Raw genomic sequence first — 22953 nt, forward strand, 5'->3', positions numbered from 1 at the left:
AAAAAGTTCAAGTCTCTAGCTCTTATATCTTCTGAGATCGACGCGTTCATACATACGGACGGACGGCCGGACAGACAGACGGACAGGGCCAAATTGACTCAGCTCGTCGCCCTGATCAAGAATATATATACTTTGTTGGGTCTGCCACGCCTCCTTCTGTCTGTTACATACATTTAACAAAACCATTATACCCTGATTTCCCATTTTCAATGGGTTCAGGGTATAATTAGGAATTTCGCTCGAACTCAATTGTCCACAATATGGCATTACTGAAGAATTACACAGAGTTGTAGCCACTATTCTCCAAGGACACGAGAAAAAAAAATAAATGTTCGGCATCTGTCTTCTTTAAGGCTTTAAGGACTTTGATAGAGTCTGGCATAATGGGATTCTTTTCGAACTTATTTGTATATGATTTCTCACCATATTTATTTACAGACATCTCTCTCTCTCTCTCTCTCTCTCTCTCTCTTGCTCTCACTTTTCCACAGAAGGGCTTATCAGAGCAGGTGTTATCCAGTGCAGTGTGCCAAGTCCGACGTTTGACAATATTTGCCTACACTACCTTCACAAAATAATATTATTTCTGCATATGCACACAACACAGCTGTAATCTGCAGCACTAACGCTTTCATACCCTTCCCAGAAATAATCATCGCAAATAATTTGCTGAGCATGGCAAACGGTTTGAAGAGTTCAGTATACTCTTCACACAGAAGGGAAGACATGGGTTCTTGCTGGGAAGAAAATTCAATTTGGTGTGAGCTGCTGCTTGTGCTCACATGCATACATACATATACATATTTGAGAGAGTAGAGAGCAGAGAGAAAGAGAGAACAAGAAAAACAAGTAAGAAAGCTCTAGTCCAGACTGGTCGAACACAAGATCCATGGAACCCTTTGAGCAATAGCTATTTCAATTATTTTTCGCGTCTTTCTACTTACAAAAGACAAACGCACACACACAAACACACACACACGCATACACACACACATACACACACACAAGCACCCACGCCTAAACATGCATGGGCTGCAGTGTGCGCTTACTATGAGAATTTAATTGTTTAATAACTTTTCTTGTGAACATACGATCTTCTTAAACTCTCAGATTATGATTATAACATGGTTATGCATTTATTTGCCAAAGCACAAGTCTCTAGTATTTGAAATACGCTTTTTACAAAAGTGAGGGTGAAGGGGTTGATATGGGGGTGGGGGGTAAATTGTAAAAAAAACGGAAATAGTATAAATCGCATATAAATCTACTTTAAATGTAGGATGTAGGAGATATAATTTTATAACTTATTTTCGATAAGGTTTTTTTTCGATAAAAAAATTGTTGTTTACGTAGTTTAAATGTGATTTTAATATTTTGATTAAGTAGATTGCTTTAAAACAATTAAGAGTGCTGAACTTTGCAAATAGCTGATATTCCAATCATTCTACGTTTCGTGTATGCATATATTTATAACAAATAACATATGCAAAATACACACACGCTACACAATGTTATGAGAACTTATTCGTTCCTCTTTTACAGGGACGATCTGTTTTAGACATTCAGATGCAATTTTATATTTATGAATGCACAAGTCTCTACTATTTGTATATACAAATATACATGTAAAATGTATGGGTTATTAGATCTCGACGTTCATACGGATAGACAGTCACGCTTCCTTCGGCTTGTTACATACATTTTCACAAAAAAGAACCCTGATTTCTCATTTTCAAGAGGCTACACGTGCATAGCATACGCTGTATGCGAAAGTTAAATACTGTTGGTCTAAGAGTTTTAGGTCTAAAGAATACAGTTGTATTACTAGAGACTTGTGCTTTGGTAAATACACACCTTTCAACGATATTATCACGTTCTGAAATCATTTTATCTATGGGAATGGAAAATCAGACTTCACGTCGCGAGATACGGTACTTGTATGTGTCTCTTTATCTCTGTGTTTGTCCCAATCCGTACACGACAAACAAGCATTCAGTTTATTTATATTCGACCCACACGACTTAACCGAGTCAGTTGTGAAGAACAGTCTTATTACACACATTGTACTTCGTCTAGTATCAACGATTACAGAATAGTAGACTTTAATAAAATATTAAGCAATATTCTTAAAATTATTGTTAATAGCAACATGCGTGCGATGAAGTTAAATATAATTGGCGTTATACTTTGTCTTATATTCAGTTATTTGGATAGAGTGTTGGCAGACGGTAAGTCATTTTTACAAAATAGTTATGTGAATATATAACAAAATACTTGTTTCCTCTTTAGAAAAATAAAATTATATATTTATATATAATTGTATTCAAAGTTTTTTTTTTTTTTTGTTTTATATATACATACATAATGATCAAACGAATTAAGATTCTTGTCTGTGAGACTAGATAAGGCGAAAGTTAATTTATTCCAATGCTTAGTTATATAATAACGCGTATATCAATTGTAAGAGACGAAAATTAAAGAGCATGGAAAAGATGAGAAGAAGAATTGCGAACACAACAGAAAGGAAAGCAAAACAAATAGAAAGTCAAGAAGGAAAAAACAAATGTAAATTAAGTAAAAAGTGCTCTAGTCAAGACTGCTCGACTAGGAGATAATCTGAGTCTGCAAAGAAATGATATTCCAATAATTCTGGTTTACTCTTATACACACTTACAAAATAACATGCTCACACACATCTACACGTACGTGTAAGCAAGCGCTCTGCTAACTGCGCAGTTAGCAGCGACTGCGCTTGGTCTGCGGTGTGGGCAGAATTTATTTGTTGAATAATATCTCTCGTAGTTGGATTATTTTTATGAAACTTTCTGAACGTGATATAAGGTTAAAATGTGTATACATTCCAAAGTCCAAGTCTCTGGTACTTAAATTTTTACAAAATGGGGGCGAAGGGGGCGTGGTATGCAAAATCTGTGTATTTATAAAAATGTATGTATACAAAGTAAATCCGAAGTCTCCAGGTCTAATAGCATTGAAATTATGCTGAAACCCGAATTCAATTTATAGGATATTCTCGTCGCCCTGATCAAGAATATATATTCTTTATGAGGTCTGCGATGATTTCCCATTTTCATTCATTGTATAATAATATACCTAGTATTTTAAGTAACACTTAGCTTGAATATATGCCAGTTTGTAAATGAGTTTGTTTATACCTGTCCATCTGTCTATATTTTTTAACGCGTTGATCCCCGAAGATATAACCGCTAGACACTTTAATTTTTATACTCATTCACGAATGTGAAATGGGTATAGTGGTTTTATGAAATGTCCGACTTGCTGTCCGTCCGTCTGTCCGAATGAACGCAGTTTGTTTCGGCGCTATTGAAGTTGGACTTAAAATTTTGAATTTGATATGTCAGAAATCATATTAGCTAAAGAGCTAGAAAGCTTAAATTTGGAATGTAGATTCGCGTCGATCACCCAAGATCACAAGCTACGGCGGGCGTGGCAAACCGGATAAAATTTTTTTTTTTTTTTGATATAGTTTTATTGCAGCTTTTGTCTTAAACTCTATAGCGCATTTTTAAGGATACCTTAACTAATGAAGTGGCTAAATGCCTTTATTACTACGAATTACGTTTACTAATTTAGGTCACTTGTCGGGTCCAGGGGGTGTAATCTTTTCAGCCTTCTGTTGTTGTTGGTGGATAAATTGGCTGCAAGCTGGTTTGGGTGGGCGGATATTCTGTATTTCCTAAAGTTGTAAAGCTACATCTCTGAAATTTTGTTATTTAACATTCTACTATATTTTAGGTACTATTGATTCAGTTCAAGCTATGGGGGATATATCTATCTCCGTCCACAGGGGCAAACCGCAAAAGTTTATATCTCGTATAGTTTAAGAGCTAGGGGCGTGTCATATTGAAAAATATCCTGTAATTTTCAATTTTTTTTAGCGTAATCATTCAAATTGCAGATACATAACCTTCAGCTCGTTCTAAGATCTGACCAAAAATTATGTGTTTACTCCCAGTAGCTAAATCGGAACTGAATTTTCTACAGTATAAGGGCTAGGAACTCAAAACTTAGCTACGCTGATGTCTGTCAAAAAAAAAAATATCAAATATTCAATAGAATATGTGAATCATATGCTGCAAATCATATGTTAGCCAATTAACAAACGCACGTGCAGCAGCCAGAACAGTTTTCCTATACGCACACATACAATCAAACTTATTATATCATATTCTTTGAATCCCATTTATTGATTAAAATGTTGAAATTCTCAGAAGTAAGTTTAGTTTGGATATGTTAGATGACGCTGCAGCAGTGAGCCGATTTCAGCTTTAATATAATATATTTGGAAAACAAGTAAGAAGACTCTAGTCGAGACTGCTCGACTAGGAGATACCCTGAACCCTCCAATCTGATATTCTAATCACTGTGCACTTCTTTTCGGCACACATACATACACACGCACGTATTAGAACGCGCTCTGCTAAGTGTGCAATAAGCAGCGACTGCGCTTGGGCAGCGCTGCAGTGTGGGCAACATTATGAGAATTTATTTGTTGAATAATTTAATTTCTAGATGTACAATCTTAATGAAACTTTCAGAACATAATCATATTGTTTAAATGTATGTACATTTCAAAGCACAAGTCTCTAGTACTTGAAATACGCCTTTTACAAAGGTGATGGTGAGGGGGTGGATATAGGGCTGCGGGGTAAATTTTAACAAAAATCGAAATTGTATTAAATATATATAAGTCTACATTTAAAATTTTGAAGCTCTAGCTTTAAAGGTGTAGGAGCTATAATTCAAAAACTAGCTTTCGATAAGGTTTTTAATCGACAATAAAATATCGAGTGTAATTATCGATATTTAGAGAAAAACTTGATATGCGCGTGATATACACGGACCTAGGAAAAAAATTTCAAGTCTCTAGCTCTTATATCTTCTGAGATCAACGCGTTCATACATACGGACGGACGGACGGACGGACAGACAGACGGACAGGGCCAAATCGACTCAGCTCGTCGCCCTGATCAAGAATATATATAGTTTGTGGGATCTGCCACGCCTCCTTCTGCCTGTTACATACTTTTAACAAAACCATTATACCCTGATTTCCCATTGAAAATGGGTTCAGGGTATAATGAAGTGGCGTTGTTCCTAGCAACGGGGTGCTCGACTGAGAAGTCTCTGGCTCGACTCCAGAGCGCGTAATTCTAGCACTTAAGAATGTGCTAGAATATGTTTGAATGTATGTGTGTATACCCGCGCGTTTGTTAATTGGCCAAACATTTTGTTCATTTATTAACGTCGATGGACTTAACGGAATTTAATGAAACTTTCAGCTTATGATCTACACATTCTATTGAATATGTGACATATTTTTAAAAATGCCAAATCATTCACAATTAGCTATATAATTAGCTATTGCATCTGACCTTCACGGGGGTCTTTGGTGAATTTGGAGCCGGTGTCCAACATTTAAAAAAAAAACGAAAATGTATAAGAAACATTTGAATCTATCTATATTTAAAATTTGGAGACTCTAGCTTACAGATGTAGAAGATATATGTATTTATATACCTTATTTTCGATAAGGTTTTTAATCGATAAAAAAATAACGGGATGAGGCAATCTTCATTGAAAGAAATATTCGCCACTCCTTGCTTCCTCTCCCAAGTACTAAAGTTATTGAAACAATTGTCGTAAAAATCTTTATTAGCTATGGTACAGAGATGTCCATTTCCCAGGGGGCCGCGAAAATCCCTCTAAAAAACAGCTTTTTCAGGCCGACATACATAAATTATGTGCAAATGGAACATTCATTCTGAGAGGTTATTTTAATTGCAGACATTAGCATGGACGAACTCATGGGGTAACTTGCTAAAAAAACAAGGTAGTCTGCAGAAACTGTTATCTAATGCATTCCAATCGCCCCGTTTATCTATCTATCCCACGAGTGTTACATTAAATTCTGATTACTTTCCAGTGCTTCTTGAGATCTCTGTCAACTTTGCCGCGTCCGCAACTAATTATACTCATTCACGAAAGTGAATCAGTATATTGGCTTTGTGCAATGTCCGTCTTGCTGTCCGTCCGTCCGTTTGTCCGTCTGTCCGTATGAACGCAATCTATTTCGGCGCTATTGAAGCTAGAGACTTGAAATTTGGAACACATACTCGTGTATATCTCCGATTTATAAAGTGTTAAAATTTTTTTTTATATTCGGGCTGATCACCCAAGACCAAAAAGCTTTGTCGGATATATGTCCGCCCACAGGGTGCGTGGAAAACCGCAAAGGTTGATATCTCCTAAAGTATAATAGCTAAAAGCTTCAAATTTAGAGAGTTAAGTTACCAGTAACCTCGTCTATCTATGACCCAAAAATAATTTTTCGCCTCTTTAGGGGCGTGCCATATCGAAAAATACCCTGTAATTTTCACATTTTTTGAGGGTAAACATTCAAATTTGCAGTTAGGGTACCGTTATCACGTTCTAAGAACTGACCAAAAATGAGGTGTCTGCGCCCAGTAGGGGCGTGGCAAATCGGAAAACCCTGTATATTCTACAGTATTAGAGCGAAACTTATCTACTATATTGTTGATGGGATGTGAATGAGTATTCCGCAGTCGGTAACGCCCGACTGCAACATTCTTACTTGTTTTACTTCGTTTCGTCGAAAATTCGCTCCTCACCTAAATTCACACAATGTGCCGCACAGAAGATGTTGATCACATGATTAAAATTTTTTCTGAGGTCCTTCGTGAAGCCAAAGATGTTAGCATCCCAAGTGAAAAAGTGAAATTTCCCCTAAATCCACTGCCGCAAAACATTGTTAGTCTTATAAAGAGTGGAAACATACGACGGCGCACCTGGCTAAGGTGGCTAAATAAGCTGATCACCAAAACGATACTAGAATTTAGAAATAAATCCTGGAATATTACTCTTGCAGCCTTAGATAAAGGTTATTCCCCTTTTTGGAAACTCTCAAAATTTATTAAAAAGAAGCACTCAACATTCCATTTCTAGTCAATAATAACATCAGTCCCTCGACGGACGAAGATAAGGCCGAGGCGTTAGCTCAATCCTTTAAACTAAACCATACGGTATCTACTGGGTTCGGCGATCCGGTAACTAATGCCGCCGTTGATGCCTTAATTCTCTCAGTCGCACAATTTGCTATAGGGCCACTAAATGACTACCTTTTTGGCATCAACGTTATAGAAGGCATATTGAATAGGCTTAAAAAAAGGAAGTCACCAGGGATTGATAAAATTGACAATCTATTTTTAAACATACCTCCGAAGGGTATCAGTTTAATTATTTGCATAGTCAATAAATGCCTATAGCTATGTTATTTTCCGTCTGTCTGAAAATGTGCCAAAATTGTTAAAACAAAATAAGGTATTCGAGTTGCTCACTTCCTATAGGCCTCTTAGTCTTTTGTCGGCAGTCAGCAAAATCCTTGAGAAGATTATCAAAGATTAATGAACTAATTTTATTGATTCTAATAATATTCTTCTAAGTAATCAGTTTGGCTTTAGAAGCGAACACAATACTGTTCAGCCCCTTTGTAGGATTAAAAAAAAGTATCAAAAATAATTTTGCTAGATCAATGTCATCAGGAATGGTACTACTGGACATCAAGCCTCATTTGACTCAGTTTGGCACGACGGCCTAATTCGTGCGACCATAAAGATTGTTCAAAGATATCTAGAAAGTAGATCCTACGTCGTTTAGGAAATGCTTCATCGACTAAATAAATAAATAAATAAATAAAAAGCAGTCAATATTTCGGCAGGCTGCCCCCAGACATAACTAAAAACCTCCAATCAGCATCTAATTCTTTATTAAATATTTCTCCTAATGGCAATATTTTTCACAAATAAACGAAAGGACATCTACGTACCGACCCCTGAACCCTTCGAGCTATAGATATTTCAATCATTTTCCGCGTCTTTCTGCTTACACGAGAAACACGCACACACGCATGGAGGTAAATTTTTAACAAAAACCGAAATTATATAAAATGCATATAAATATACATTCAAAATTTGGATTTGGACTGTAGTTCCAAAGAGGTAGGAGATATAATTTTATAACTGATTCTCGATATGGTTTTTTATCGATAAAAAAAGAACGGGATGCGTTATCGATTTTTGGTGATAAACTCGATATCCGCGCTGTAGATACGGACATGTTAAAAATAATGAGGTCTCTAGCTCTTTTATCTTCTGAAATCGACGCGTTCATACATACGGACCGACAGACGGACAGGGCCAAATGGACTCAGCTCGTCGCCCTGATCAAGAATATATATACTTTATGGGGTCTGCCACGCCTCCTTCTGCCTGTCACATACACTTCAACAAAACCATTATACCCTGATTTCCCATTGAAAATGGGTTCAGGGTATAAAAAAAGTAAGAAAGCTCTAGTCGAGACTACTTGACTACCATATCCCCTGAACCCTTCGAACAATAGCTATTTCAATCATTTTCCGCGTATTTCTGCTCACCCAAGAAACACGCACACACTCACGCACACACACGCATACACACGCATACACACACATGCATACACACACATGCATACACACACACACACAGACACACACATACACACACACAAGCACCCACGCCTAAGCACGTATAGTCTGCAGTGTGTGCTTACTATGGGAATTCAATTGTTTAAAACCTTTTCTTGTAAACATACGATCTTCATGAAATTTTCAGATTATGATTATAATATGGTGACTTAGGGGTGGGGTAAATTTCAACCAAAACCGAAATTGTATAAATTTCATATAAGCATACATTTAATATTTAGAGACTCTAGCGTTAAAGGTATAGGAGAAATAAATTTATTTTTGATCTTCAATAGTGTTTTTAATCGATAGCAATTAACTGATATTAATTGACTGTATTTGGTTTCATGTCATTTTGAAGAACAAATCGCTGACTATATTCGAAAATGTTGTATAAGTGGCTTGCGTAATGCTCGTACCACAAGTGTATGCGATAAAATGGATTCAACTATAGTAAATATATCTAATCTTTGGCTTGGATTGTGCTCCTCGACATTTGGCGTTTGCTGTTCAAAAGAGTTGGACCGTCAGAATTGTGAGCTCGGTCGTTTGGCTGCATTGGAGGGTGCTTCGTGTAATAAAGGCTTTAATTTGACGTCAACCTCGTATACAAATTGCTGCCGAGCTTGTCAAGGTATTCTTGAAAAGATTACGTACATATATCTCTAAAACGTACTCATTAATGTAATGGGCTTTCCAGTTGGTTTAGCTGTTAAGGCTAGTCAACAAAAGTGTACGGATCCATTGTTTTCGTTTCTTTTGAATATCGATTCATATCGGTTATGCTGCTCTGATGACGGCTTCTCAAATTCTGAGTTGGAATCGGAGTCGGGGTTGGAGGGAAAAAATAAACTCGTATTATATACAGATCATGATGAACGAGAGGAGGAAATTGTTGAGAGCCGCGAAACTGTTGATGGAACAATAGTCCTATCCGGTGATGGTAAGAATATTCGAAATATTAAATAAATAATAATAATAATAATAATAATAATAATTATATAATGATAATTATAATTATATATAATAATAATAACAATAATAATAATAATAATAATAATAATAATAATAATAATAATAATAATAATAATAGTTAAATTATATATGTCTAATAGATGATATCTGTGGAAAAATACCCAATCTTTGTGAGCAAGTATGTATAAACACATACGATGCGTACAGGTGCAGCTGTCACCCCGGGTATAAATTGAACGACAATAATGTTACCTGTTATGCGGATAAAAACAATATTTGTCCCAGTGGCTACGTTTTGGATGGTAATCAAGGTAAATGTGTAGACATCGATGAGTGTCAAGAGCAACTACATGACTGCAAAACATCGCAATATTGTCACAATACAATCGGAGGATATCACTGTCTCAACATAAAGGCTAAGAATTGCCCAGCAGGCTATTTATACAATGTGAAGTCAGATGAATGCGAAGGTAGGTAATAAGCTCTAAGTTCGAGAACAAAAATATGATTACAGCTACGTTAAAATGAAGACACCTTAAATTTTAAGCGTATGTCCATACATATACATTAGCATACTCATATTAAACGAGTAAGAAAGCTCTAGTCGAGACTGCTCGACTACGAGATTCCCTGAATCCTTCGAGCAGTAGCTATTTCAAACAGTTTTCGCGTCTTTCTGCAACACAAGAAACACGCACAAGCACCCGCATACACACACACACGTATACACACACACATACATACATAAAGCACTCACTCATAAACACGCATGGGCTGAAGTATGCGCTTCATAAAAAAAAATCTTCATAAAACTTAGAGATTATGATTATAACATAGATATGCATGTATTTGCCAAAGCACAAGTCTTAAGTATTTGAAATACGCCTTTTACAAATATGTGGGAGAGGGAGTGAATGTAAGGGTAGGGGGAAAACTTTAACAAAAACCGAAATTGTATAAAATGCATATGAGTATACATTTAAAATTTTGACTCTAGCTTTAAAGATGTAAGAGATATAATTTTATAACTGATTTTCGATAAGTATTTTTATCGATCAAAAATAACGGGATGAGTTATCGATTTTTAGTGATAAACTCGATATTCGCGCTGTACATACGGATAAATTCCAGTCTCTAGCTCTTATATCTTCTGAAATCGACGCGTTCATGCATACGGACAGACAGACGGACTGACAGACAGCTTGTCAGCCCGATCAATAATATATATATTTTGTAGGGTCTGCCACGCCTCCTTCTGCCTGTTACATACATTTCAACAAAACCATTATACCCTGATTTCCCATTGAAAATGGGTTCAGGGTATAACAAGTAAGAAGACTCTAGTCGAGACTGCACGAGTAGGAGATCCCCTGAACTCTTCGAGCAATAGCTATTTCAATCATTCTTCGCATCTTTCTGTTTACACAAGACACACACACACACACGCACACGCATACACACACACACGGAGGAGATAGTCACGCGTTTTATTGGAGTACGGTCGACGTCATCGTGATCCATCGTGGACAATAGCTTGATCTGTGTTTTTCCTGTGAAAGTGGAAAGAACTGTAGACAACGTGTTTGCTGTGGGCGCGACGCATCAAAGACTTACTTCGCGGCGGTCTCGCGGAGTACCCCATTGGAAGAATCCGGTGGTGCAAGAGATGGAGGCAATATCGTCACTGTTTTGACGTCAGGGCTTTACTCTTTCCCTTTCTTTTTTTTTAAGCGCGAAAAGATTTGTCACTTTAGGCGTCACACTTGTGCAAATAATACAAAAATCAGGTGCATTCACTCTAACAGCTGTTAGTAGTGCTGGAAATTGCAGCGGACAATCAGCTGCTCACTAACTTTGGTGAGTTGCTAAGTCTTAGCAAAGACAACTACCTAGCTGCTGGTGTGAGGTGGCAGGTACTAAAAGTAGTGCATACTTTCGGGCTCTCGCTGTAGTTAAGTTGAGTTTAAGTTACTGCGATCTCTAAACTCTAATTATATTAGTAGCCATTGCCCACTACAGGCTTCACGCCGTGGTAGTCGGAGCAAAATGGATACCATGATGGAGGATGAGCTGTAAGCTTTCGCGCGCCGTTCCTTGTTGCAGCGATCGTCGCAGCAACAACAGAGGGCGTTGCCGCAGCCGTTGACATCCAGTCAGCCCCCAATGGTTGAGTGCCAGGCACCCAAATTACTAAAAGAAGCGTTAGCTCAAATAGGAGTTACCTTAGATGGCTTGTCTGCCTTATTCGGGGGTCAGCGTCGTATTAATGCACTAATGAAAGAGGAGCTGGCAGCTGGACAGTCGTTAAAGGACGAAAGCCTATGCAAAAACGTTCCAGGACAGACGCGATTGCGATTTCAGGCGTAGGTGGTTGCAGCTACGCGGACATGCTTCGTGTAGTCAAGAGCGACCCAAATTTGAAGCATCTGAGCAGCGACGTTCCAGACATTAGGAAGACAGCTAAGGGGGACCTTTTGTTGCAACTGAGCAGAAAGCCGGAGCATACCGCTGAGGCCCTTCACGAAGCTGTAGGCAACGCCTTGGGTGACCGAGCGGTAGTTAAAACACTTACCGAATCGGCTCAAATTGCGATTCACGACCTAGATGAGCTAGCCAGCAAAGAGGAGACCTTTGAGCCCATTAGGGTGGAGTTGAAGGATAGCTCTGCTCAAACTGTACAAAATTATGTTGTATCCGAGCCGTGGACCAGCCTAAACGCTGTTTCAAGTGCCTCGATTATGAACATATTGCAGCAAACTGCGGCATCGACTGTGACCTAAAGGGTGCCTGTTTCAGGTGTGGAGAGATGGGTCACAGTGCAAAAGCATGCACCAAGCCACCAAAATGTAGCCTCTGCGTCCGGAAAGGTGTAAAGCAGACGGACCACTCAGCAGGCAGCTTCAAGTGCCCATCCTACCGTGAGGCTGCGCGTAAAATGAAATGATGATCTTGCTGCCCAAGAGCTTCTAGAGCAGACTATAAGGAAAAATGTATAGACGTAGCATTTCTCAGTGAGCCTCACCACTGTAGAACCAGCTGCCCTAGGACATGGGCAACAGATGCTAATGGCAAAGCGGTGTTGTGTGTAAGTGGCAATACAACGAATGTTGGGCGTAAGAATGGGGTAGCCACACAACAAATGCCAGAGGCCGTATCTTACTGGAGATTTTCGCGACACTAGATGTTGCACTGCTCTGGCGACGAGTTCACCTTCAGTCGGGCTGGATACGGATATGTAATTGACATTACTTTTGTCACTTGATCCCTCGTTCGGGAAGCAACATGGAGCCACTGCGATAGCTATACGGGCAGCGATCATACGGCACTTCTGTTCACAATAGGTGAGCCACCATTGGTAATGCTGAGGCCAGAGCATGCCAAATGGTGGCCCAAATACAGAGTGCCTGCAATAACAGCATGTTACGCCGCAAGCAGTTTACGCGACAACAAGAGCCTATGTATTGGTGGAGTGCACAAATAGGTGACCTTCGACGCAAATGCATCCAGGCGAGAAGAAGCTGTCAACGGGCTCGGGGTAGGTCTACGTTTTTCGAAAAACAATTAGCTTACCAGGCAGCCAGAAGACAGTTGAAGAAGGCCATTCGGGCAAGCAAAAGAGAATGCTTTCTAGAGTTGTGCGACTCAGCCGAATATGACCCTTGGGGCAGGGCATATAAGTTAGTAGTTAAAAGACTATACGCAGGTAAACAGGTGCAGCTGTCGGATCGTCGTATTTCAAATACTACATACATATGTTTTGACAAATGCATGCATATCTATGTTATAATCATGATCTCTAAGTTTTATGAAGATCGTATGTCCACAAAAAATTTATTAAACAATTCAGTTCTCATAGTAAGCGCATACTGCAGCCCATGTGTTTTTATGCGTGTGTATATGTATTTGTGTATGTGTGTGTGTGTGTGTGTGTGTGCGTGTATGTGTTTTGTGTATGTGTGTGCGTTTGTCTTGTGTAAGCAGAAAGACGCGAAGAATGATTGAAATAGCTATTGCTCGAAGGGTTCAGGGGATCTCGTAGTCGAGAAATCTCGACTAGAGCTTTCTTACTTGTTATACCCTGAACCCATTTTCAATGAGAAATCAGGGTATAATGGTTTTGTTGAAATGTATGCAACAGGCAGAAGGAGGCGTGGCAGACCCCACAAATTATATAAGTTAAGCGCTCCCACACTAGAGTACTAGTGATTGGGGACGCTGTGTTGGGTTCTTGTGAATATATAACAACTTTGTGTTCAATGAAATAATATATTTTATATAATTTGGAACAATAGGTCTAAACTCTCTCTAGTCCGAATATAAACTGAACTAAATCTGTTCAACTGGTTAGGTTTTCCCTTTGAATGTCTGACTGGACTCTCCAGCCTCCTTAGATTGTCAATGGTCTTAACTCTTCCCCATCTACATATCTGCGTCCCGCAGATCAGGGTGCATATGTACATTATAATGATATTCATCCAATATAAATTGCCCAATTATCCAATATAAATCTATTATCCATAGTCGATAGTTCCAGAGTCCATAAATTAGCATAAAGAAATCCACCTTCAAAGCATTCATAGTTCCATACATTTAGTATTCATTTGTGGATATGACAATACATCCAACATTGTAAGCGCATTTATTTCATTCCCTCTGGCATCTCGGAAATCCCTATTACCATGAATGATCGAAGCTAGGAAGGATATACCACATGTAAAATGCTATGGGTGCTAAGGAAGTTAAGGAAGTTAAAAGAGGATTATTACAATTTAATTAACTAAAATGTGCATTTATGAAGATTGTCACATTGCGGTTTTCCTTTACTTCGTCTTTTGCAAATCTTTTTTGTCCTTAGTCTTAATTTGATTGTTTCTTTTATATTATTTCATTGAATTACTAATTGTATTGAATTACGTGTGTGTATTACCACGTGTGTTATTGCGTTGTCTGTTATAGAATTACTGAATTACTAGTTGTATTATCTTTTGTTACAAGTTATATAAAATATATTATTTCATTGAATTACTAATTGTATTGAATTACGTGTGTTATGTGTTTTACTACGTGTGTTATTGCGTTGTCTGTTATATAATTACTTGAATTACCAATTACTAATTGTATTATCTTTTGTTACCGAACCGGCAAACAGTTTTTATTATTTTATATGGCTTGGAAACCCTCAGGATCCTTTTTGGTGTAAGACCTACTTAGGTGAGGGTGGTTCCACAATCATCTGGTCTCTCTCTTACTTTCGTTTATTTATTTATTTTAGTTTTTATACCCTGAACCCATTTTCAATGGGAAATCAGGGTATAATGGTTTTGTTGAAATGTATGTAACAGGTAGAAGGAGGCGTGGCAGACCCACAAAGTATATATATTCTTGATCAGGGCGACGAGCTGAGTTGATTTGGCCCTGTCCGTCTGTCTATCCGTCTGTCCGTCCGTCCGTCTGTCCGTCTGTCCGTATGTATGAACGCGTCGATTTCAGAAGATATAAGAGCTAGACACTTCAAATTTTTTTTAAAATGTCCGTAATTACAGCGCGCATATCAAGTTTATCATTAAAAATCGATAACTCATCCCGATCTTTTTTTATCGACAAAAAACCTTATCGAAACCCAGTTATGAAATTATATCTTCTACACCTTTATTGCTAAAGTCTCAAAATTTTTAATGTATGCTTATATGCAATTTATACAATTTCGGTTTTTGTTAAAATGTACCCCCACCTCTAAATTCACCCCCTCGCCCTCACTTTTGTACAAATAATAGAGAGGCAATTACATGCATATTCATGTTATAATCATAATCTGAAAGTTTCATGAAGATCGTACGTCCACAAAAAAAGTTATTAAGCAATTAAGTTCTCATAGTAAGCGGTCACTGCCGCCCATGCGTGTTTATGCTTGTGTGTGTATATGTATGTAATTGTTTGTGTATATATGTGTGTGTGTGTGTGTGTGTGTATGTGTGTGTACGTATGTGTGTGTATGTATGCCTGTGTGTGCGTGTGTGTGTGTGTGTGTGTGTGTGTGTGCGTGTTTCTTGTGTAAGCTGAAAGACGCGAAAAATTATTGAAATATCTATTGCTCCAAGGGTTCAGGGGATCTCGTAGTCGAGCAGTCTTGACTAGAGCTTTCTTACTTGTTTTTTTTTTTTTCTTAACAAAGTAGCTATAAATTTATCTTTTGTGTATACGACCCCCGCCATAACAAGTCCTTCTGATATGGGGCGATCTTCAACTTCTTTATTGACTCTCAGATTCAACTTCAATTGAAGTGTCTCTTTCTTTACTTAACTCATCAATTTGGTTATTTTGTATTGCCCTTAGATATTCATGAGAATATCTGTACCTTCGATTGCATGTTAAATATCTTAGTAAATATCTATCTCCCGGTAACACCTCAACTACTTTGAAGAGGTCTTTAAATTTTGGATTAAGTTTAGTTTGATGACGCTCTTCGTTTTTCGGCAAAACGTGATCACCCACGTTGAAATTTACAATTTTAGCTTTATTTTTGTCAAACCTATTATTGTCGTATCATGCTTGAAATTCCATATTCTTCCTAGCCTTCCTTCTTAACTTCTCTTTATCTACTTCCTCATCACCTTCCCCGTTTATTGGCAACCAACCGAAAGGACGGGCTTCTGTTCCAGTTAATAATTCTAGTGCACTAAACTTAGTCACACGATTAATCGTACAGTTCATAACAAGCTGCACTTCGGCCAGCGGATGTTGCCATGATCTCTGACTGGTTTCGACTGCAGTCAACATAGTTTTCAGAGTACTCATGATGCGTTCTACCTGGCAGTTTGCTCTACTGGTACCAGTAGCAATCAAATGCAAATTTATTCCTTGTGAGGAACAGAATTCGCGAAAACTTTTACTTGTGAAACTGCGCCCTTGATCTACTATAATTCGAGTAGGTAGCCCAAATAAGGACAAGGCTGATTTGACAGCCTTAATACAACTTTCTGAATCCAAATTTAGAGCATGATAAAAGTAAACAAACTTTGTAAAGGCATCTATAAGGACAATAACGTATTTTTATACCCTGAACCCATTTTCAATGGGAAATCAGGGTATAATGGTTTTGTTGAAATGTATGTAACAGGCAGAAGGAGGCGTGGCAGACCCCACAAAGTATATATATTCTTGATCAGGGCGACGAGCTGAGTTGATTTGGCCCTGTCCGTCTGTCTATCCGTCTGTCCGTCCGTCCGTCTGTCCGTCTGTCCGTATGTATGAACGCGTCGATTTCAGAAGATATAAGAGCTAGAGACTTAAAATTTTTTTTATAATGTCCGTAATTACAGCGCGCATATCAAGTTTATCATTAAAAACCGATAACTCATCCCGATCTTTTTTTATCGATAAAAACCCATATCGAAAACCAGTTATAAAATTATATCTCTACACCTTTATTGCTAGAGTCTTCAAATTTTTAATGTATGCTTATATGCAATTTATACAATTTCGGTTTTTGTTAAAATTTACCCCTCACCCTTAAATTCACCCCCTCACCCTCACTTTTGTAAAAAGCGTATTTCAAATACTAGAGACTTGTGCTTTGGCAATTACATGCATATCCATGTTATAATCATAATCTGAAGATCGTACGTCCACAAAAAAAGTTATTAAGCAATTAAATTCTCATAGTAAGCGGTCACTGCCGCCCATGCGTGTTTTTGCTTGTGTGTGTATATGTATGTAATTGTTTGTGTATCTGTGTATGTGTGTGTGTGTGTGTGTATGTGTGTGTATGTGTGTGTACGTATGTGTGTTTATGTATGCCTGTGTGTGCGTGCGTGCGTGTGTGTGTGTGTGTGTGTGTGTGCGTGTTTCTTGTGTAAGCTGAAAGACGCGAAAAATTATTGAAATAGCTATTACTCCAAGGGTTCAGGGGATCTCGTAGTCGAGTAGTCTCGACTAGAGCTTTCTTACTTGTTATACCCTGAACCCATTCAAAATGGGAAATCAGAGTATAATGGTTTTGTTAAAAGTATGTAACAGACAGAAGGAGGCGTGGCAGACCCCACAAAGTATATATATTCTTGATCAGGGCGACGAGCTGAGTCGATTTGGCCCTGACCGTCTGTCTGTCCGTACGTCCGGACGGACATAAATTTGAACAATATGATTATGTTCTAAAAGTTTCATTAAGATTGTACGTCTAGAAATGACAACAAATAAATTCTTATAATGTTGCGCACACTGTAGCGCAGCCCAAGCGCAGTCTCTGCTTACTGTGCAGTTAGCAGATCGCGTTCTAATATGTTCGTTTGTATGTATGTGTGCCGAAATGAAGTGCAGAGTGATTAGAATATCAGATTAGAGGGTTTAGGGTATCTCCTAGTCGAGCAGTCTCGACTAGAGTCTTCTTACTTGTTTTTATAGTAAGTTTGGTCAATGAAGATTGTACAATTTGTAAATTCTACGAGGAAGTTACCTTTTAATATTTCATTATTGGTGGATTCATTACAATTATATTGAATTATCTTATTTTCTGTGTTGCTTATTAGTAATGTGCCTTCATTTATTAATTGCATCTTAAACTCTACGTCTTCTATCATTGTACAATTTTTCTTAATGATACAGTTAGAACTTAATTTTAGTTCATTTATTGTTTTGTGTTCTTCGTATGTGTAAGTTTTGTTTTGGATTTTTACCACCCTTTCGGGACTCATGTCGATTCTTTTATTTTTCTGGTTTGTTAGTGGGGTTATCAATGCAATGATTGCAATGATTATATTATTTTCGTGAGTCATGACTCCCATGCGGATTAATTTAATTTTGTAGAAGTCTATGTTGTAAAGTGTGAATTCTTCGTTTGTTAGTATAGAAGGATGAAAGAGGTTGTATTTAGCTGACGCTATTATGTCTAAGATGGTGTCGACTTTATCGTGCAAAAATTGAAGTTTTAGTAATTGGTCGTGATACATTATGTCTGTTTTAATATTATTGAATGTTTCTATGCTGTTAAGAGTGTTGGTTATTTTTCCCTGTCGTCTAGTATTACTTCTTTTAAAGTGAAGGTCATTGTTTATTTTTACTTGTTCGTTAATGTTTTTTATTATATTATGTTCGTTTTCTTGATTGTTAAGGAGATGATTCATAATAATTTCCCTATCGTCATCGTCCATGAGGCCGGTGAGCCATTTCTGAGTTTTCCCTATAACGTTAACGAGATATTTTGTAAATTTGCTTTTCTGAATTTGGGTTCTTCTTTATGTCTTAGGTTTTTATAATTCTTAATAAATCCCTCTGTCCTATTCTCTATGTAGGTTTCCCTTTTATCATTTAGTTTCGCTATTTTTCTGGATTTTTCTGCTGACATTTTTTCGTACAATTTCAAGTGATCTACTTTGTGATTCTGTACTTCGAAAGGCGTGAATTTCGTGGTGGTGTGGTATGTGTTATTGTAAAAGTATACAGCTCTAGCCATTTGTTCGGTTATTGGTCTTTTCTCTTCTATGTTTAGTGTGCGGATTTTTTCTGTTAGTGTGTTATTAAGTCTTTCGACGTCGCTATTGCCAGTGTGACTGTTTGGTTTAGTTGTGTGGTATTCTATACCTTCATTTTCTAGAAACTCTCTGACATTAAGACTATTAAATTTGTTGTCGAAGACAAATTTATGGACCTTCCCTTTTATTGACAAGAATTGTTGAATGTGTTCTACGATTGTGACGCTATTTCTTCGTTAAGTGGGAAGCAAGTGGCGTGTTTTGAGAATTTGTCGATGAATAATATAAAGGATTGTTTTGAGTTAACGTATGTATCTACGTGTACTATTTCATTGCAAGTTTTTGGTGTTTCTGTAAAATAAACATTGTTCTTCATAGGTTTTCTGTCATATTTCCCACCATTACAAACATCACAGTTATTGATTATACTATGAATATGGGTTTTAAGGTTAGGGTGGTATATTTCGAGTTTAAGCTTCTGATAAGTGGCAACTATCCCGCAATGGCCACTCTTGTTTTTGTGAAATAAGGCTATTTGAGTATGCGGTTCATCTTCAGACTCGATATCCCTAACGAACCTAGTGCACTTTACAAATTTTACTTTTGGGTTGGAAGTTTATTATTTTTTGTAATTGGTAGAACTCATGGTCACTTAGGTGTGAATAAACTCCTATTTTTCCTGTTGTTATTTCTCGTCGGAGGATGTTTATTGCTTGGTTGTCTTCTATGTCTTTCTTGCTAATGTAAATTCTCTTTTTGTCGAACACCTGTACGGTGGTTTCGATTTTCCTTTCTAACTGCTGTTTCTAGTATAGACATGTCGAAACCCTGATCCTCTTCTTTAGAATGAATCGTTTGAGCTGCTAGGGATTGTTGTCTTCATCATTCGTGGATTCAACTTCCATTAGATTTATTTCGTCCTCTCTAATCCTACTCAAAAAGTCATCGATGTTATTACATTTCCCTTTTATATATTCTATGTGGAAGTTGTACTCTCCCATGGCCATCTCTGCAATCTTGGGCTGTCTTTGCCTTTATATTTAGCCATCAGCCATTTTAATGGTTGGTGAACGCTCTCGAGGTTGAATTCTCTACCATAAACATATTGTCGAAAGTATTTTACGGCCCACACTATGGCTAGGAGCTCTTTCTCTATGGTTGAATAGTTACATTCGTGCTGATTTAACGTTCGGGATGCGTATGCGATTGGGTGACTTTCTTGAGAGAGGACTGCTCCCACCGCGAAATTGCTGGCATCTGAAGTGATAGTGAACTTTTTAGAAAAATTTTGGTATCGTAGGACTGGACTATTTGTAACTAATGTTTTCAACTTTTCAAATGCTGCTATGTAGCTTGGGTCGTCGGTGTTGATTGTCATGTTTTTCTTCAGATATCTTGACATAGGGAATGCTATTTTTGCATAGTCCTTAACGAATTTTCTATAAAACCCTGTCATTCCTAGGAACGACTTGATCTGCTTTGCAGTTCGGGGTAATTTTAAGTTCTGAATAATGTTTACTTTATCTGGGTTCGGTTTGATGCCGTGAGTGGTCAAGATATGACCAAGGAATTGCGTTTCTTTCTTTAAAAAGTCACATTTATCTACTTGGATTTTTAAATTGGCATCTTTTAAAGTTTTGAATTTTTCTTAATGTGGTCATATGTTCTTGAAGGGATGTGCTGAAGATTAGTATGTCGTCCATGTAGACGACGCAATTTTCGCCAATATAATCTTTCAAGACTTCGTTCATAAGTCTCTGGAATGTCGATGGAGCATTTTTGAGTCCGAACGGCATTCTGATGAACTCGTAGTGACCTGACGGTGTTGAAAATGCTGTCTTTGGTCTGTCCTCCTCTTTAACGAGAATTTGATGAAAGCCTTTCCCTAAGTCGAGGGTTGTAAAATATTGTGATCTACCCAGTTTATCTAGCAAAGAATTAAGATTAGGAATTGGAAATCTGTCGTCGACCGTAAATTCATTCAATTTGCGGTAATCGATGACAATTCTGAACTTTTTTGACCCTGAATTATCGAGTTTTTTCTCAACGATTCATAAGGGGCTTTTATAGGGGGAATTACTTTCTTTTATAATATTCTGCTTAAGCATTTCTTTTATCTATCTAATTATTTCTTTTTCGTGGATTTGGGGATATCTATATATTTTAGAATATAAGGGCCTATCCACTGTAGTAATAATTTCCTGGGAGATTTGGTTTGTTGCTGATAAAACGTCCCCCTCCCGAAAAAATAGATCATCGGATTCCGCAAGGCGTTCCTCTCGTATATGATCTATGTTTATAGGTTGCAGAGCACAAGCGTTGTGCATTGATTCTGGATATTCATAGTCTAAAAAGTAGAATTTCTTGTTTAGTAATTGTACGTATCGTTCAGTATTATTGATTTGAGCTTTGAATGCTTTTAGAAAGTTTTGCCCTATTATTGCTGAGAAATTTTCGTTTGGGAAATCTATAAGTTTCCACTGAAGTGTTCCTAAGTAGGGAATTTCTTTGGGGAAAGGTGTGGTTACGGCGTATTTTACAATGTTAACACCGTTAAGAGTTTTATAAGAACAAGGTCTGGTGAGTTCAATTTTTGGGTACTGTTGTTCAAGAACTTTTGATTTTAAGATGCTTGTCGTTGCACCAGTGTCGACTAAGCATCTGATTTCCTCCTTTCCTATTGTCCATGCTATTATGGGTAATTTTGCCCTAGGCAAGGTATCAAAAAATTTACTTCCTCTGCCTGATTTACTTCCAAAGTTCCGATTTCCATAGGAGTGAAATCGTTCCTTTGGGTATCAACGCTCATATGAGACATTCTTGTTTGTCTTGACCCATTGTTTTTGTTGTTATAATTTGGTCTAGGATTTTGGTTTTGGTTGGGTTGTGGTCTGTTATCTGGCTGTTGATTTGTTTGACCAGTGTTCTGGTTGTTATTAGGGGGCTGGCTATTTTGACTTGGTCTGTTGTATGTGGTGTTGGTATTAGTGTTAGTGTTAATTCTTGTGTTAATATTGGTGTTAGCGTTATTTTGCTTCTGGTGAGTGTTGTTAGTTGTTTTTCTATATCTCTGTGATATAGCCCTGGGATCATCTAGTGCTTTAATGTTTTAATATTTTGTTTGTAGAGCATGCATAGAAATGCCTTGATCGACATGAATTCTGAATGGGGTGTCTATTTTGTTTATTAATATATTCAACAAATCTGTATCTACTTTATCGTTTTCGTATATTGTAGGTTTTAGTTCATCAAACATGTATATTTTATTTATTTCACATTTTGCTTTTTCGAATTCTAAGAACAGCTAAAACTACTTAAACTTAAACTACTTACTTTAATGAATCTGCATCTGTCGAACACATCCTCGTAAGTCGTCTTCGGCCGCATTTGCTCCATTAGTTTCGTCTTCATCTGCTCCCAAGTTGGTTCCATCCTCAACTGTCTGATGTAATCTGCTGCTGCTCCCGAGACCTTTTCGTTGGCGACGATGCTGGTGCCGAATTGAATTAACAGCTCGTTTCCCTGGCATATCGTCATGGGGAATTCAACGGATCTAATGAAGGCCAACACATGATGTGTTCATCATCTAGTTGTCGTAGTTGGCGAAATTGCTTCGACAACCACTGTTTTGGTTGTTGTTGTTCTTGTTCATATTGTTGTCGGAATAGGTTTAGCGCTGCTTCTTGCTGGAGTATGCCTCCTCTTAAATTTTGAAGTTCTTCTTCCATAATTGTATTTTCGATTATACGATTTTCTTTGAATTTGTGGATAATGTTTTTGTTCTTTGAGTACCTTGGGTACATAAAATTGTCACTTTGTTGAGTTAATTGTTAACTCACGAATCAGTTTACTGTTGCGGTTTTATTTATTTTTTGTTTATGCGAATTAACTTTGGTTAAACAGAACGGACTTGTTCGGATTCGGCTGCGCCAGTTATAGTCTTTCACT

At 37.6% G+C, this 22953-nt stretch overlaps 1 protein-coding gene across 6 annotated transcripts in view; it reads left to right on the forward strand.

The window, feature by feature from the left end:
• The first annotated feature begins 2023 nt into the window (after positions 1-2023).
• LOC6585847 (fibulin-1) overlaps positions 2024-22953 on the forward strand; it is a 157017-nt gene continuing 136087 nt past the window's right edge. For 3 of the 6 annotated variants that reach the window (XM_044007155.1, XM_044007158.1, XM_044007157.1), the window contains exons 1-4: positions 2024-2228; positions 8925-9197; positions 9264-9506; positions 9679-10008. In XM_044007155.1, the coding sequence (XP_043863090.1) occupies positions 2150-2228; positions 8925-9197; positions 9264-9506; positions 9679-10008 (925 nt within the window). In that variant the 5' untranslated portion in view covers positions 2024-2149. The remainder of the gene's footprint in view (positions 2229-8924; positions 9198-9263; positions 9507-9678; positions 10009-22953) is intronic. The other 3 variants (XM_044007156.1, XM_015160828.3, XM_044007159.1) reach the window with 1 other exon arrangement.

This window comes from Drosophila mojavensis, unplaced genomic scaffold, assembly GCF_018153725.1.
Source record: "Drosophila mojavensis isolate 15081-1352.22 unplaced genomic scaffold, ASM1815372v1 contig_151, whole genome shotgun sequence".
Taxonomy (NCBI): domain Eukaryota; kingdom Metazoa; phylum Arthropoda; class Insecta; order Diptera; family Drosophilidae; genus Drosophila; species Drosophila mojavensis.